Here is a 13,417-nt window from a genome sequence, read left to right as displayed (position 1 = left end):
CCTGTAATCACATTAACAGAAAATAGGAGAAAAGTCACATGATCTTCTCAACAGAAACAGAAAAAGCATTGAAAAACTCAACACCCACTCCTGATAAAAACTCTTAACAAATCAGGAATAGAAGGGAACTTTCTTAATTTGATAATGGTTATTTATTTTAAAAATAAACCAAGCAACACCCAAAAAAACCTACAGCAAACAATTTACTTAATGGTAAATACTTCCTCTTTGAGAGTGGGAACAAGACTAGAATTCCCATAATCAAAAATTAACTATATGCAGTTAGGCAAAACAAAATAAATAAGTGAAAAGTATAAGGATCAGAAAGAAAAAAATCAAATTCACAAACAATATGATTATATATAATGAAAATCCAACAGAAGCTATAGATTGTTAGAATTAGTAAGTGACTTCAACAAGGTTGACAGATAAAGAGGTCAAGGTAGAAAAATCAATTACATTCCTATATATCCACATAGATACCATCTATATCTAAAACCATCAAATATCTAGGAATATATCTAATAAAATATAAGATCTCTCTAAAGAAAATCATTAAATGTTTTATCAGATTTTAAATAACACCTAATAAAAAGAAAACGCCCATGTTGGAAGCCTTAATATTGTATGGATGTCAACTCTTGTCATCATTTTAATGCCAAATCAATCAAAATCCCAAAAGGTCTGTTGTTGCTTTTCCTTGTAGAACTGAACAAAGTTCATTCTTTTTTTTTAAAAAAATTTTTTAGGTGTATTGATGTACAATATTATATAAGTTTCAGGTGTACAACACAGTGAGTCACAACTTTTTAAAGTTATACACCATTTATAGCTATTATAAACTATTGGCTATATTCCCTGTGTTGTACAATATACCCTTATAGCTTATTTATTTTATATATAGTAGTTTGTACCTCTTAATCCCCAGCCCCTATCTTGCCTCTCCCTCATCCCTCTCCCCAGTGATAACCACTCATTTATTCTCTGTATCTGTGAGTCTGTTTCTTTTTTTGAACAAGTTGATTCTAAGATTTATATAGATAAGCAAAAGGTCAAGAAAAGCCAAGGCATTAATTAAAAGAAAGACATTCCTGAAGAAAGTAGAAGGATTTACTCTACTGGGTATCAAGATTCATTCTGACTCTAGAGTGATCAGGACAATTCCTATGATTCTAGGACAACTGCATATGAAAATAAAACCTTACCTCATGCCATACCAAAAATCAATTGCAGAAGGTACCCACCAAATGTGAAAGGCAAAACAATAAAGTTTCTAAAATATCTGTGGGACTTTAAGGTAGATAAAACATAAAGATTACTAAAGAAGAAAAAAGATGTAAATTAAAAGACCTTAAAATTATGACCTTCCCTTCTGAAAAGGACTTTATTAAGAGAGTAAAATGGCAAGTGGAAGAAGACATCTGTAGCACACATATCTGACAATGAGCTTCTATCCAGAATACATAAAGAATTCCTTCAAACCAATAAGAAAAAGACAGACAACCATACAAAAAACTGGGCAAGAGACTTAAATAGGTGCCTCATGGAAAAGAAAATATAAATGGCCAATAAACATATGAAAAGGTGTTGAATCTCATTACCACAATAAGCCACCATTACACACTCACTAGAATGGCTAAAATTAAAAAGACCCACAACCCAGTGGCAGAGAGGGTATGGGGCCACAGGAACCCCCTAGTCTGTCGAACTACCCTAGCCTGTTGTAGGGGATATAAACAGGTAAAACTATTTCATAGTACCTACTAAAGCTAAATATGCTCACACCTCTGACCCAGAAATTCCACTCCTAGGAATATACCCAAGAGAAACGTATGTGCATGTACACTAAGAGATCTGTACAAGAATGTTTTGCAGAAACTTTATTTATAAGTCAAAACTGGGAGCAACTCAAATATCCATCAACAGTAGAATGGGTGAATTGTAGCGTATCCATTTAAATAGATCACTACAAAGCACTGAAAATATGGAAATGCAGGCAATAACATGAGTAAATCTTATACATGTTATATAGAACATAAAAAAAAACAAGACACGAGATATATGCATGATTCTGTAATAATACAGTTCAAAAACAGAACTAAACTATAGGTATGTAAGTCAATACAATAGTTAACTTGAGGGAGAAAGGCAAGAGGAGTAACTGTACAGGAAACCAATAGGGATTCTAATTAGCTGCCAGTGCTCCATATTCAGACCTAACTGGTAGTTCTCCAAGAGTTTTCTTTATGACAAATCATTGAGCTTTACCTCTTTTTCTGTGCACTTTTCTATATGTGCTATATTTCATATTACAAATGGTTAATGAAACAAAAGCTTAGAAAATTAAAATTAAACTTTTAAATACTAGAAATATCAAGTAATTTGGAGGGCATGTGGGAAACAGGACCCTCGACTGTTACAAGAATGATTATAAATTGGCAAAATCTTTTCAGGAGGACAATATGACAGAATCTATAAAAAATAAATCTAGCAATTTAACTTCTAAGAATCACTCTGGAAGATATGCTTAAGTGCACAAGGGTTAAAGTACAAAAATGTGAATGTGAACATTATTTTTAACAGTAACAAATTAAAGATAACACCCAAATAAATGACAATTAATTATATGACCATACTAAAAAGAACAACACTTTTAGGTGTATGGAGAACTTCCAAGGCACCTCCTACAAAACAATGATATCCCTGTTAACACTTTTAATGCACTGCTAGGCTTGCAGAAGGTAAAGGAAATCCCCAACCCAATCCCCTCTTCTCACACTCACTCCCAAAAGAGCTGAAACTAGAGTTTTGAGCAAGGAGCAATTGGAAGGCTAAGCTGCCCTGTAGGCAATGTCAGTGCAGGCATGGTTTCTAGGAATAAGCCATGGAGTACAGGGTCTAAACCTGAAACTTCTCCCTTAAGTCAAGGATCCATATTTTCTCTGGAGGAAAGCATCCCCTGTTTAGGTCCCCAAGATTCTCATAGATCAAAATCAAACAAATATGAGCTCACAATCATACATCATTAAAAACCCAAGCAAACAAAGCAGCAAGGATGAGTCAGCAAAATAACAAGAGATTTTTACCTCCAAAATTTTACTGTATCTTAGATACAGAATATAACTATTCATAAATTGTTTAAATAAAAGATGGCATTTAAAAGAGGGCAAGCAACAAGGAACTATCAAAAATACCAAGCAGATATGAAAATGAACCCCACGGAACTTTGAGAAATTAAAAATATAACTAATGAAATGGAAAACTCATTGAACAAATGAATGAACAGATTAGACACAGGTGAAGAAAGAATCAATGAATGGGAAGATAGAACTGAAGAAAATGATAAAAATGAGGTCTGATATATGTATCTAATTAGAGTCCCAGAAGAAGAGAATAGGATAATGGAGAAGAGAAAATATGTGAAGAGAAAATGGTTGAGGATTTTCCAGAACTAATAAAAGACACATCCACAAATAGAAAAAGCACAACATACACCAAGCAGAATAAATTAAAAGTACACCACACCTAATCACATTGCACTAAAATGTCAAATTTAAAAAGAGGAGACTTTAAAAGCAACCATAGAGAAAATAATCACCTCCTGAGGAAGGACAGTTAGACTGACAGAAAACATCTCAGCAGAAACATCCACAGTCAGATAATGTTGCATAAAATGGTTAAATGCTAATAGAAAAACAATCAACCCCTTCTTTGTACCTAGAAAAAATTACCTTTCAAAACTATTACAAAATATAAATATATCCAGATAAACAGATACAAAGAGAATTTACCAAAAGACATTCACTAAAGTAACTTCTAAAAGATATACTTCAAGAAGAAGAGGAAAACTGTAAACAACTGTAGGCCAATAAATTAGACAACTTAGATAAAATGGAAAAATTCCTAAAAACGTACAAACTACAAAAACTGACTCAAGAATAAATAGCACAATTGTCTATACCAAGTAAAGAGACTGAACTGGGTATCAAAACACTACCTACAAAGAAAAGCCCAGACCCAGATGGCTTCACTGGTGAATTCTATCAAATATCAATATTTACAGAAGAATTACCATCAATCCTTCTCAAACCTTTCCAAAAAAAGAGGCTGAAATACTTCCCAACTCATTCGACAAGGCCAGTATTACAGACCAATACTTCTTATGAGAATGGACACAAAAAGCCTCAACAAAATAATAGCAAATTGAATCAGCAATATACAAGAAGAATCATATGCCATGACCAAGTGGGGTTTATCCCAGGAATGCAAGGTTGGTTTTAACATCCAAAAATAAATTAATATGTCATATCTATAGAAAAACAAAACACATGATAATAATACCAATTGATGCAGAAAAGACATTTGACAAAATCCAGCATCCTTTCATGATAAAAACATTCAACAATTTAAGAAAAGTAGGGAGCTTCTTCAACCCAATAAAGGATATCTACGAAAAGCCCAAAGCTAACATTACACATAATGATGAAAGACTGAATGCTGTCCCAATAAGACCGGGAACAAATCAGACAGGGAGGTCTATTCTTGCATTTAGCATTGCACTAAAGGTTCTAGCCAAGGGCTGTTATGCAAGAAAAAGACATAAAAGGCAACCAAACTGGAAAGGAAGAAGTAAAACTATCTCTAAATGATCTTATATAGAGAAAATCCTAAGGAATTCACTAAAAAACTTTTAGAACTAATAAATTCAGCAAGGTTGTAAGCTATAAGATCAATATACAAAAACAAATTGTATTTCTATACACTTGCAATGATCAATCTAAAAATGGAATTAAGAAAACAACTTCATTTACAACAGCAAAAAGAAAACATTCAGGGATAAACTTAACAAAGTACAAAATGTATCTCTGAAAAGACTGTTGAAAGAAAAACAAAGATCTGAATAAATGGAACAGCATCCCATGTTAACAAACTGGAAGACTTACTATTATAAAGATGGCCATATGCAAGCAATCTGCAGATTCACCACAATCCCTATCACAATCTCTGCTGGCTTCTTTGTAGCACTTGGCAAGCTGATTCTAAAATTCATAATGAAATTACAAGGGGCTCCTAATAGCCAGAACAATCTTGCAAAAGAACAATTTCAAAACTTACTGAAAAGCAACAGTAATCAAGGCAGGGTACAAGCATAAGTATAGACATATATATCAATGGCACACAATTGACTATCCAGAAATAAACCCATACATTTATGGGAAAAAATAGTCTCTTCAACAAATGGTGCTGGGACAACTAAATATCCACATACAAAGAATGAAGTTGGATCTCTACCTGAAATCATATATAAAAATTAACTCAAAATGGATCAAAGAACTAAATTTAAGAGCTAAAACTCTTTGAAGAAACAGGGGAAAATATTCATGACTTTGGATTTAGCAATGAATTCTTAGATATGACACCAAAAGCACAAACAACAAAAGAAAAACACAGACGAACTGGACCTCATCAAAATTAAACACTTTTTTGTGTATGGGGACAGATGGTTACTAGACTTATCATGGTAATCATATCATAATGTACGCAAATGTCAAATCACTATGTAGTATACCTGAAACTAACATAATATTGTACATCAACTATATTTCAAATGAACAAATAAAGTTTTTAAATTGCAAATATTTTACAACAAAGAACATTATCAAAAAAGTGAAAAGTTCTCTGACAGAATATATTTGCAAATCATATATCTGATAAGGGCTTACTATCCACAATATACAGAATCCCTACAACTCAACAATGAAACAAATAACATAATTAAAAAGTGATCCAAGGACCTGAATAGATATTTCTCCAAAGAAAATATACAAATGGGCAATAAGCACATTAAAAAATGCTCTTAGTCTTCATGGAAATACAAATCAAAACCACAATGAGATACCATTTCATACCCACCAGGATGGCTAAACAAAAGGGCAGGTAACAAGTGTTGTCAAAGATATGGAGAAACTGGAAACCTGTACACTGCTGGTGGGAATGTAAAATGGTACAGCCATTTGGAAAACAGTCTGGCAGTTCCTGAAACTCCTGAGCTCCTGAGCTCCACTCCTAGGTATATGCCCAAGAAAAGTAAAAATATGTCCACACAAAAAATTATACACAAATATTTATAGCAACATTATTCATGATAGCCAAAAAGTGAAAACAACCCAAATGCTCATCAAACTGATGAATGGATAAACAAAATACAGTATATCTATACAATGGAATATTATTCAGTCATAAAAAGAAATGAAGTATTGATACCTGCTACAATACACATGAACCTTGCAAATATTATGCTAAAGTGCAAGAAGCCAGTCATAAAGGACCATCTATTGAATGATTCCATTCATATGCAATATCTGGAATAGGCAAATCTATAGAGATAAAAAGTAGATTAGGGGGCTTCCCTGGTGGCGCAGTGGTTAAGAATCCGCCTGCCAATGCAGGGGACATGGGTTCTAGCCCTGGTCCAGGAAGATCCCACATGCTGCAAAGCAACTAAGCCCGTGCGCCAAAACTACTGAGCCTGCGCTCTAGAGCCTGAGAGCCACAACTACTGAGCCCACGCACCACAAATACTGAAGCCCGCGCGCCTAGAGCCCGTGATCCGCAGCAAGAGAAACCCGCGCACCACAACAAAGAGTAGCCCCCGCTCGCCGCAACTATAGAAAGCCTGCGCACAGCAACAAAGACCCAATGCAGCCAAAAATAAATAAATTGATTTTTTAAAAAGTAGATTAGTAGCTGCTTAGGGCTGTTGGGGATGAGGAGATAAGGAGATGATGGCTAAAGGATACAGAATTTTTTTTAGGTGATGAAAATGTTCTAAAATTGACTGTGATGCTGCTTACACGTATCTGTGAATATAGTAAAAACCACCAAATTGCATACTTTAAGCAGGTAAATTGTATCGTATGTAACATATCACAATAAAACTTTCATAGGAAAAAGAGGAAAGATCTGAGATGTAAGAATGTTAAGCAAAGATATGGGTAAACGTGGTAGATCTAAACAAACATCTGTATAAAATAATACTGTAAATTGCGATTTTTTTTTTTTTAAAGAATAAGACAAATAGAGGGCAGGTAACAAGTGCTGTAAAAGATACGGAGAAACTGGACCCCTGTACACTGCTGGTGGGAATGTAAAATAGTACAGCCATTTTGGAAAACAGTCTGGCAGTTCCTGAAAAAGCTAAACATAAGTTACCACTTGACCCAGCAGCTCCACTACTAGGTATACGCCCAAGAAAAGTTATATGACAAAAACTTATATGACAATAACTGCATATAAGTTGGGAGCGATAACTGGAATTAAAGTATCCCAGATGAACTTTTTGGCCAACCCAATATTATGTGTTTGTGTGGCAGGTGTTGGGGTGGGAGTGGGGGTTAAATTATTAATTTTAGTCTATAAATATGCATGGTCAAATTGGACAAGTAACCGGAAAAATGACAGTAGCAGAATGTCTAACTTCCAAACAACAGAGAAAAAAATGAATATAAAAACTAACAAGCAAAAGTGAACAGAAGTCAGCAAACTACAGGCCAAGGGCAAAATCCAGCCTGCCACCTGTTTTTGTAAATAAAGGTTTACTAGAACACAGCCATGCTCTTTTATATTTGTCTCTGGCTACTTCTGAGATATAATGGCAGAGCTGAGTAGCTACAACAGAGACCAGATGGCCAAAGCCTAAAGCATTTACTGTCTGCCACCCCTGCCTTTTTTTTTTTTAATTTAAATACATGTTATTTTATGACAAAATACTTTCCTTTTTTTTCTCCCCTCTTATATTACAGTTAAAACTATATTACAGTTAAGATGTGTTTAGGTAGGTTATATTATCTATGAATTTCATTTCAAGATAGTAAAGGGGGAGTTACAGTATTTGCTATAGTATTTGCTACAGTATTTGCTATAGTATTTGCTACAGTATTTGCTAGAAAAAAGTGTTGGATCTGCTAGGACTGAGAACCATCAGTTTAGCGGTCCAGAGATCATGTAAAAGCAGAACTTGGAAAGAAGCCCTAAACACATTTTGTCAACCCCAAACCAGGCCCCCTGGATATACCCTCCTCTACCTTCCAGATAAGACTCCTGTGCCTTGCCCATAGCAGTCACCATATGGGCCCTTGCAGCCCATTCCAAGCCACTGTGCACCAGTATCAGTTTTCTAGATTGGGATGAGAGCTGTGGTGTCTGGCCCTTTATAGAAAAAGTTTGCTGACTTCCATTACAGAATACTAAACAATAGTCAAAAAGCAAGAATTACGCTGGGCTGCAGTTTCCTGAGCTTCGAAATAAATACAATATTCGCACCACTCTCATTTCATCAGAGGTACAAAGTTCAATTAGATAAAGAGCATTCGTGAAAGAACTTTTAATAGTCTGTGGCCTAGGAATATTCTCAACCTGCTCCCCCAGCTTCAGCTTCACATCCACCTTCTTCAGATTCCAACTAACAGAACCTAAATCCCTAAAACAAAAAAAGAGGCAGACCCTTATATTCCAACACAGACTTCAAGCCATGTTAGGTTAAATGCAAGCTAGTGAAGAATACATATAATGTGGATAATCCCCCAAATGGTGAGTGTGTGTGTGCGTGTTAGTGTGAAGTTCTGAAAAGATACATACTGTTAACAGTGGACACCTATTGCTTGGGCAGGAATAACATTACATTTTATACAATATACTCACTGCTTGAATCTTTTTCATTAAATTATTTGTTTTGAGATAATTGTAGGTTCACATGCAGGTGATCCTGAGTGCCCTTTACCCAGTCTCCCCCAGTGGTGACATCTTGCAAAACTATATAGTATAATATCACAGCCAGGATAGTGACATTGATACACTCCATGATCTTATTCCAATCTCCCAAGTTTTACATGTAGTCCTGTGTGTTGTGTATGTGTATTTTATCACACATGTAGGTTCATGCATCTACCACCACAGTTAAAATACAGAGCAGTTCCATCACCAGAAGATCCCTCTTTGTTGACCTTTTATAATCACACCCCCTTCCTTCCACCTCCTCCCCATCCCACAGCAACCATTCATCTTTGTCATTTCAAGAATGTCATTTAAACAGAATCATAGTGTGTGATCTTTTGGGATTGGCTTTTGTCACTCTGCACATTTCTCTGAAGATTCACCCACATTGTTGTGTGTATTGAGATTTCATTCCTTCTTACTGCTCAACAGTTCCAGTTTACATAACCTGTTGTAGGCCACCTGTTGACAGACACTTGAGTTGTGCCCAGTTTCTAGCTATCACAAATAAAGCTGCTATGAACACTCCTGTACAGGGTTTTGGGTGAGCCTGAGTCTTCCCTTCTCTGTGACAAATGCCCAGGAGTGCAGGTGCTGGGTTACAGGGCACATGCATGTTTAGGTCTGCAAATCTAGTTTCTCTGCACCAGCATTCAGTGTTATTTCAATGTTACTATTTTAGTCATTCTGATAGTTGTGTAATGATTGCTTGAATCTCTTACAAGATTATGTTTACATATGAGGTGTAAAACGTGCAATAAAATTAAAAAGTAATCCATGCTTATTTATTACAATTTTGAAAAATATAGAAATGTGTAAAAAAGGAAGTAAAGTCCTATGCTTCTTCTCTATAAAAATGGAATACTGATACTTATTCCTAAATCAATGTACCCAAGTTGCAGACAATGCAGGGCAGTCCGTCACTTTATTCTGACAGAGGCTGCCTTTTGGGTCTCTCCCCACCTTGAGGACAGCTCTAACCCCAAGCACCTCAGCTTATTCCCTCAGGGCCCTTGGCTTTGGAGGGGACCTCCTCAAAAGCCCAAGAGCTGCAGAAGAGGGAGCACCCAGCCAAAGACAAGAGTGAGGACTCTTAACAAGTGAGAACCACAGACACACTGTCAGGACCAGGACAGTTAAACTAAGGGCTCCAGGGCAGCTGCCCAGAGGATGTAGAGAAGGAGGTCACTCTGTTTTGTTCCTACCTTTTTGTCACTTTGCTCCCACTGGAACAGTGTTCCTTAACCGTTTTAGCAAAACCTTTGACAGCCCAATGAAGCCTATGGCTCCCTCTCGGAATAACATTTTTTAATGCAGAAAATAAAAAATAGAGGCTTGACCATGTCAAATACCGAACTATTTTTTAAAACAAATATATTATGTAGTATTACATAACAAAATCTCAGGAGTGAAGAATATAAAGATATCATGAGATATCTGTAGCAACTACAGTGTGAAATTAAAAGGTCTGATTTCTCTTAAAGGCAAAGTTGGGGGTCCTGCTGACCACACAGTGCTTGTTGCCACATTCGTAATGGAAGGAAACACTAATTTCAATTAGAGGTTAGTGAAAACAAAGATGTAATTTTTTTCCTATCCAAGTTCATGGAGCCCCTGAATTCCGATTTTACAGAACCGGAAAGAATAGGATCAGGCCTCTTCCCTCAGAGATTCTCCCAGGGTGCCCCTTGGCCTGAGGTATGGGGAGGAAGGAAGCCAGCCACACACAACCACAGGTAGGGTCCGGGCCTAGAGTCCCACTGAGGGCTGTAAGGAGAGGAATGGTTGGCGCTAGCCTGTTCTAAGGCTGCTAAGAAGGAAGCACAGAGCAGTGGCCTCAGGTCCTGGACCCCAGTACAGGGAGGGTGGAGAGAGGGCTGGGCCCAGGGTGGCCTGGAGCCAAGTGAACAAAGGGAAATGCTTCCTAGAAGCTAAAGTAACGTATTACCACCCGGCCCAGTCCATCTGGGGGAAACTTTAGCCACGTTTTTTTAATCCCCAATTTTTCTGCTTTCACCATCAGGGGTAGGTCCTGGGAAACACTTCTTAGGAAAACCCCGAGTTAGTGTTAAGAGCCTAAGAAGCACACAGTGTGTTTCTGGAAGGATCTACCCACCTTTGTCAGTGCAAAAGCCACAGTGCCATCATCCTCAGTGGAAAGATCAAGCAGCCTCTGGTAAAATGCTTCATCATAAGGCCCATCTATTTGCAATGTTTTTCTGAAGGACAAAGCACAAAAAAACAGGATAACAAAGCTGCCTGGAAATCGTTTGTTAAACTGTTAGCAGTTTAAGAATCATTCATCTGGTTTTAAAGAACATTAATGGATTCATCTCTTCCTAATGCTAAACTTCGTTATGAAGCGTCTTGCAAGACCAGAACCAGGAGAGCCAAGGCTGAACGTCTCTTGTTTATGACAAATGGTGTCCCGGTAAGAGATGCTAGTGAAGGGGTGCTAGGGAGGAAGCGAAGCCAGACCAGGGCAGTGGCCCCAGCCTCCACCACATGCCACAGGCGTGGACCCTAGCAACCCCCATCAAGATGGCCAGGAGATGGACAAGGCAGTGCCTGAAGGCCAAAGCCCTGCGGCGGCTGGGTAAGCGTGGCTCACTGGCTGTGGAGCAGCACTGCCCCCTGCAGGCTCAGCTCCAACTCAGGACATGGAACTGCCTAATGCAGGGTTGTCAGGTTCACAAGATGTGCTTTCCTTTCTAGAAATGGGCAAGTGACCACAGATCTGACAGGACCCTGGTCCTCCTTCACATGGCACTGAATCTCTGGGCCAAGCCTGGCATCTGGGGGCAGGGAAGGGAGGTAGCTGGGGTGAGTCATCCTCCTGGGAGGCCAGTGTTGTCCTCCCACTGGGGCGACCTGCTCCCCTCATCCCCATCTTGCCCTTAGGGCTGCTCGGGGCCCCATGTGGGCCCAGAAAGGGCAGGGGAGCCCTGGACCTGGGCCTCACCTCTCCTCAGGAAACTCCTCCAGGTACCGCTCAACCCGCCGGTATAGAGGGTAGAGGCCTTCGATGTCCAGCAGGTCCAACATCTGCACCTGGAGGGTTTTGTACAGAAGACAGCCCTTCGGTAACCCTGAGCGCTCCGGGGTGTTTTTTCCTACCAAGAACATCAGGGGAAAACGAGAGGTTTACTGTCAAGGACTAAAGAAGGTGGCGGGCACAGGCCGCACCCTGCCTCACGGAGCTGCTGGGGCTGGGACAAGCGGACGTTCAGGACCGGGCACAAAAGAAAGGCAGGTGACCCACACCTCACTCTGTGCCTCTCCTTCCTCTCAACATCCTTCAACCTCCATCACACCAGCCCAGATCTGAGTTTAGAGAGATGAACCTCAGTCTAAATAAGACAAGGCACAAAATTTAAAACGACCATGTTGACATCGTCAAAACTGCAAGACTGCATCTGCGGAGCCCAGAGCCACAGTCCATGCTGAGAGACGAGTGGCCACACTGAGCAGGGAGCTGTCATGGCAGGGATGGTGCGGAAACAAGGTCCATTCCACACTCGAGCATTCTCGGGCCCCTGCCATGCACCGGGGGCCTCGAGGGCTGGGGAGACAGAGTCCCAGCCCATTTATCCCACCCTTCAAAGAAACAGCCACGTCCTATGAACAAACAAATATTCCGAGTCACAGGGAGCAGCTGTGGCCATGTGCAGTTCTGACACTGTGACCTCTGACCTCCCCCACCTCTGGCAAAACATGCTCAGTCATTAAGACAGAGTGAAAGTGCATAGGCCCAGCTAGAAGGGATTTGTTAAAATTATAGGCTATTCATACAGTGGAATATCTACCTCATGGTCAATAAAATTTCAAAAAATACAATTGCTGATATAGATACAGATTTATACTAATCAGGCAAAAACATCAGGTTACAAAATAGCATGTAGAACACATTGCACATCCCATGGGTCAGGTTTATGTGTGTGTACATACGCAGGGAAGGTCTGGAAGAAAAGTCCACAGGTGTCAACAGTGCCTCGGAGACCAGTGTCCATCTGTGTGTCCTTCCAAACACATTCCATCTACTTAAAAGCAGTTAAGTACCCAAATATGGGCATAAGTTTACCAAAATTGTCTGAAATGACTAGGTATCACTTTTGCAACAAGAAAAATACCCACAAAATTCATTTGTACTAAGAAAAATGTGAAATGGGGGACAGAAGAAGGGTGACTTGTGCTTAGGAAGCTGTGTGGCAAAACAGTAGCACCTAAAATCCACGCAGGAGCAGGGCTACCATCTTCCTATGTCATACCCCCACGGCCATCCTCAGAGGCTCTAAGAACCCACAGGGATCATCAGCACAAAAACTGAATAATCTGAATCTTCCTAGTTGGCCCCTCAAAATAAGTTCCTGGCTATGGCTCCGCATGCCACATACTTGAGTGTGTTGTGGAGCCCGCCAGCAGACGACAAAGGTGGCAAACGAGGAGGCCATGAACATTCATGGCAAAAACCCAAATCAGTCACCAGATCACCCTGAAGTCTGGATGCCCACTGAGTCAAAGCCAGCCCACAGCGAGTCTGTGAGGAACGGGGACTTGAGTAGGAGGCACCCAGAGCCACAGGTCCCTCACGTCTGTGTTCACAACTTGTCTGCAAACTGCCACCCACTGAGGCCACCCACCTGCC

At 39.3% G+C, this 13,417-nt stretch overlaps 1 protein-coding gene across 7 annotated transcripts in view; it reads right to left on the bottom strand.

The window, feature by feature from the left end:
- Positions 1 to 13,417, bottom strand: part of IPPK (inositol-pentakisphosphate 2-kinase) — a 56,082-nt gene that overhangs the window by 12,796 nt on the left and 29,869 nt on the right. For 5 of the 7 annotated variants that reach the window (XM_082469737.1, XM_082469736.1, XM_082469740.1 and 2 more), the window contains 3 exons: positions 11,735 to 11,885; positions 10,889 to 10,991; positions 4,944 to 5,039 (listed from right to left, as the gene is read on the bottom strand). In XM_082469737.1, coding sequence (XP_082325863.1) covers positions 4,944 to 5,039; positions 10,889 to 10,991; positions 11,735 to 11,885 — 350 coding nt within the window. Of the gene's footprint in view, positions 1 to 4,943; positions 5,040 to 7,913; positions 8,480 to 10,888; positions 10,992 to 11,734; positions 11,886 to 13,417 lie in introns of those variants that run through there. The other 2 variants (XM_082469742.1, XM_082469738.1) reach the window with 2 other exon arrangements.

The sequence above is a fragment of the Balaenoptera physalus genome (genome assembly GCF_965194825.1).
Source record: "Balaenoptera physalus genome assembly, chromosome: 7".
Classification (NCBI taxonomy): domain Eukaryota; kingdom Metazoa; phylum Chordata; class Mammalia; order Artiodactyla; family Balaenopteridae; genus Balaenoptera; species Balaenoptera physalus.
Note: the sequence above shows the minus strand (reverse complement) of the source record. Positions and strands in the feature narration are given on the sequence as shown.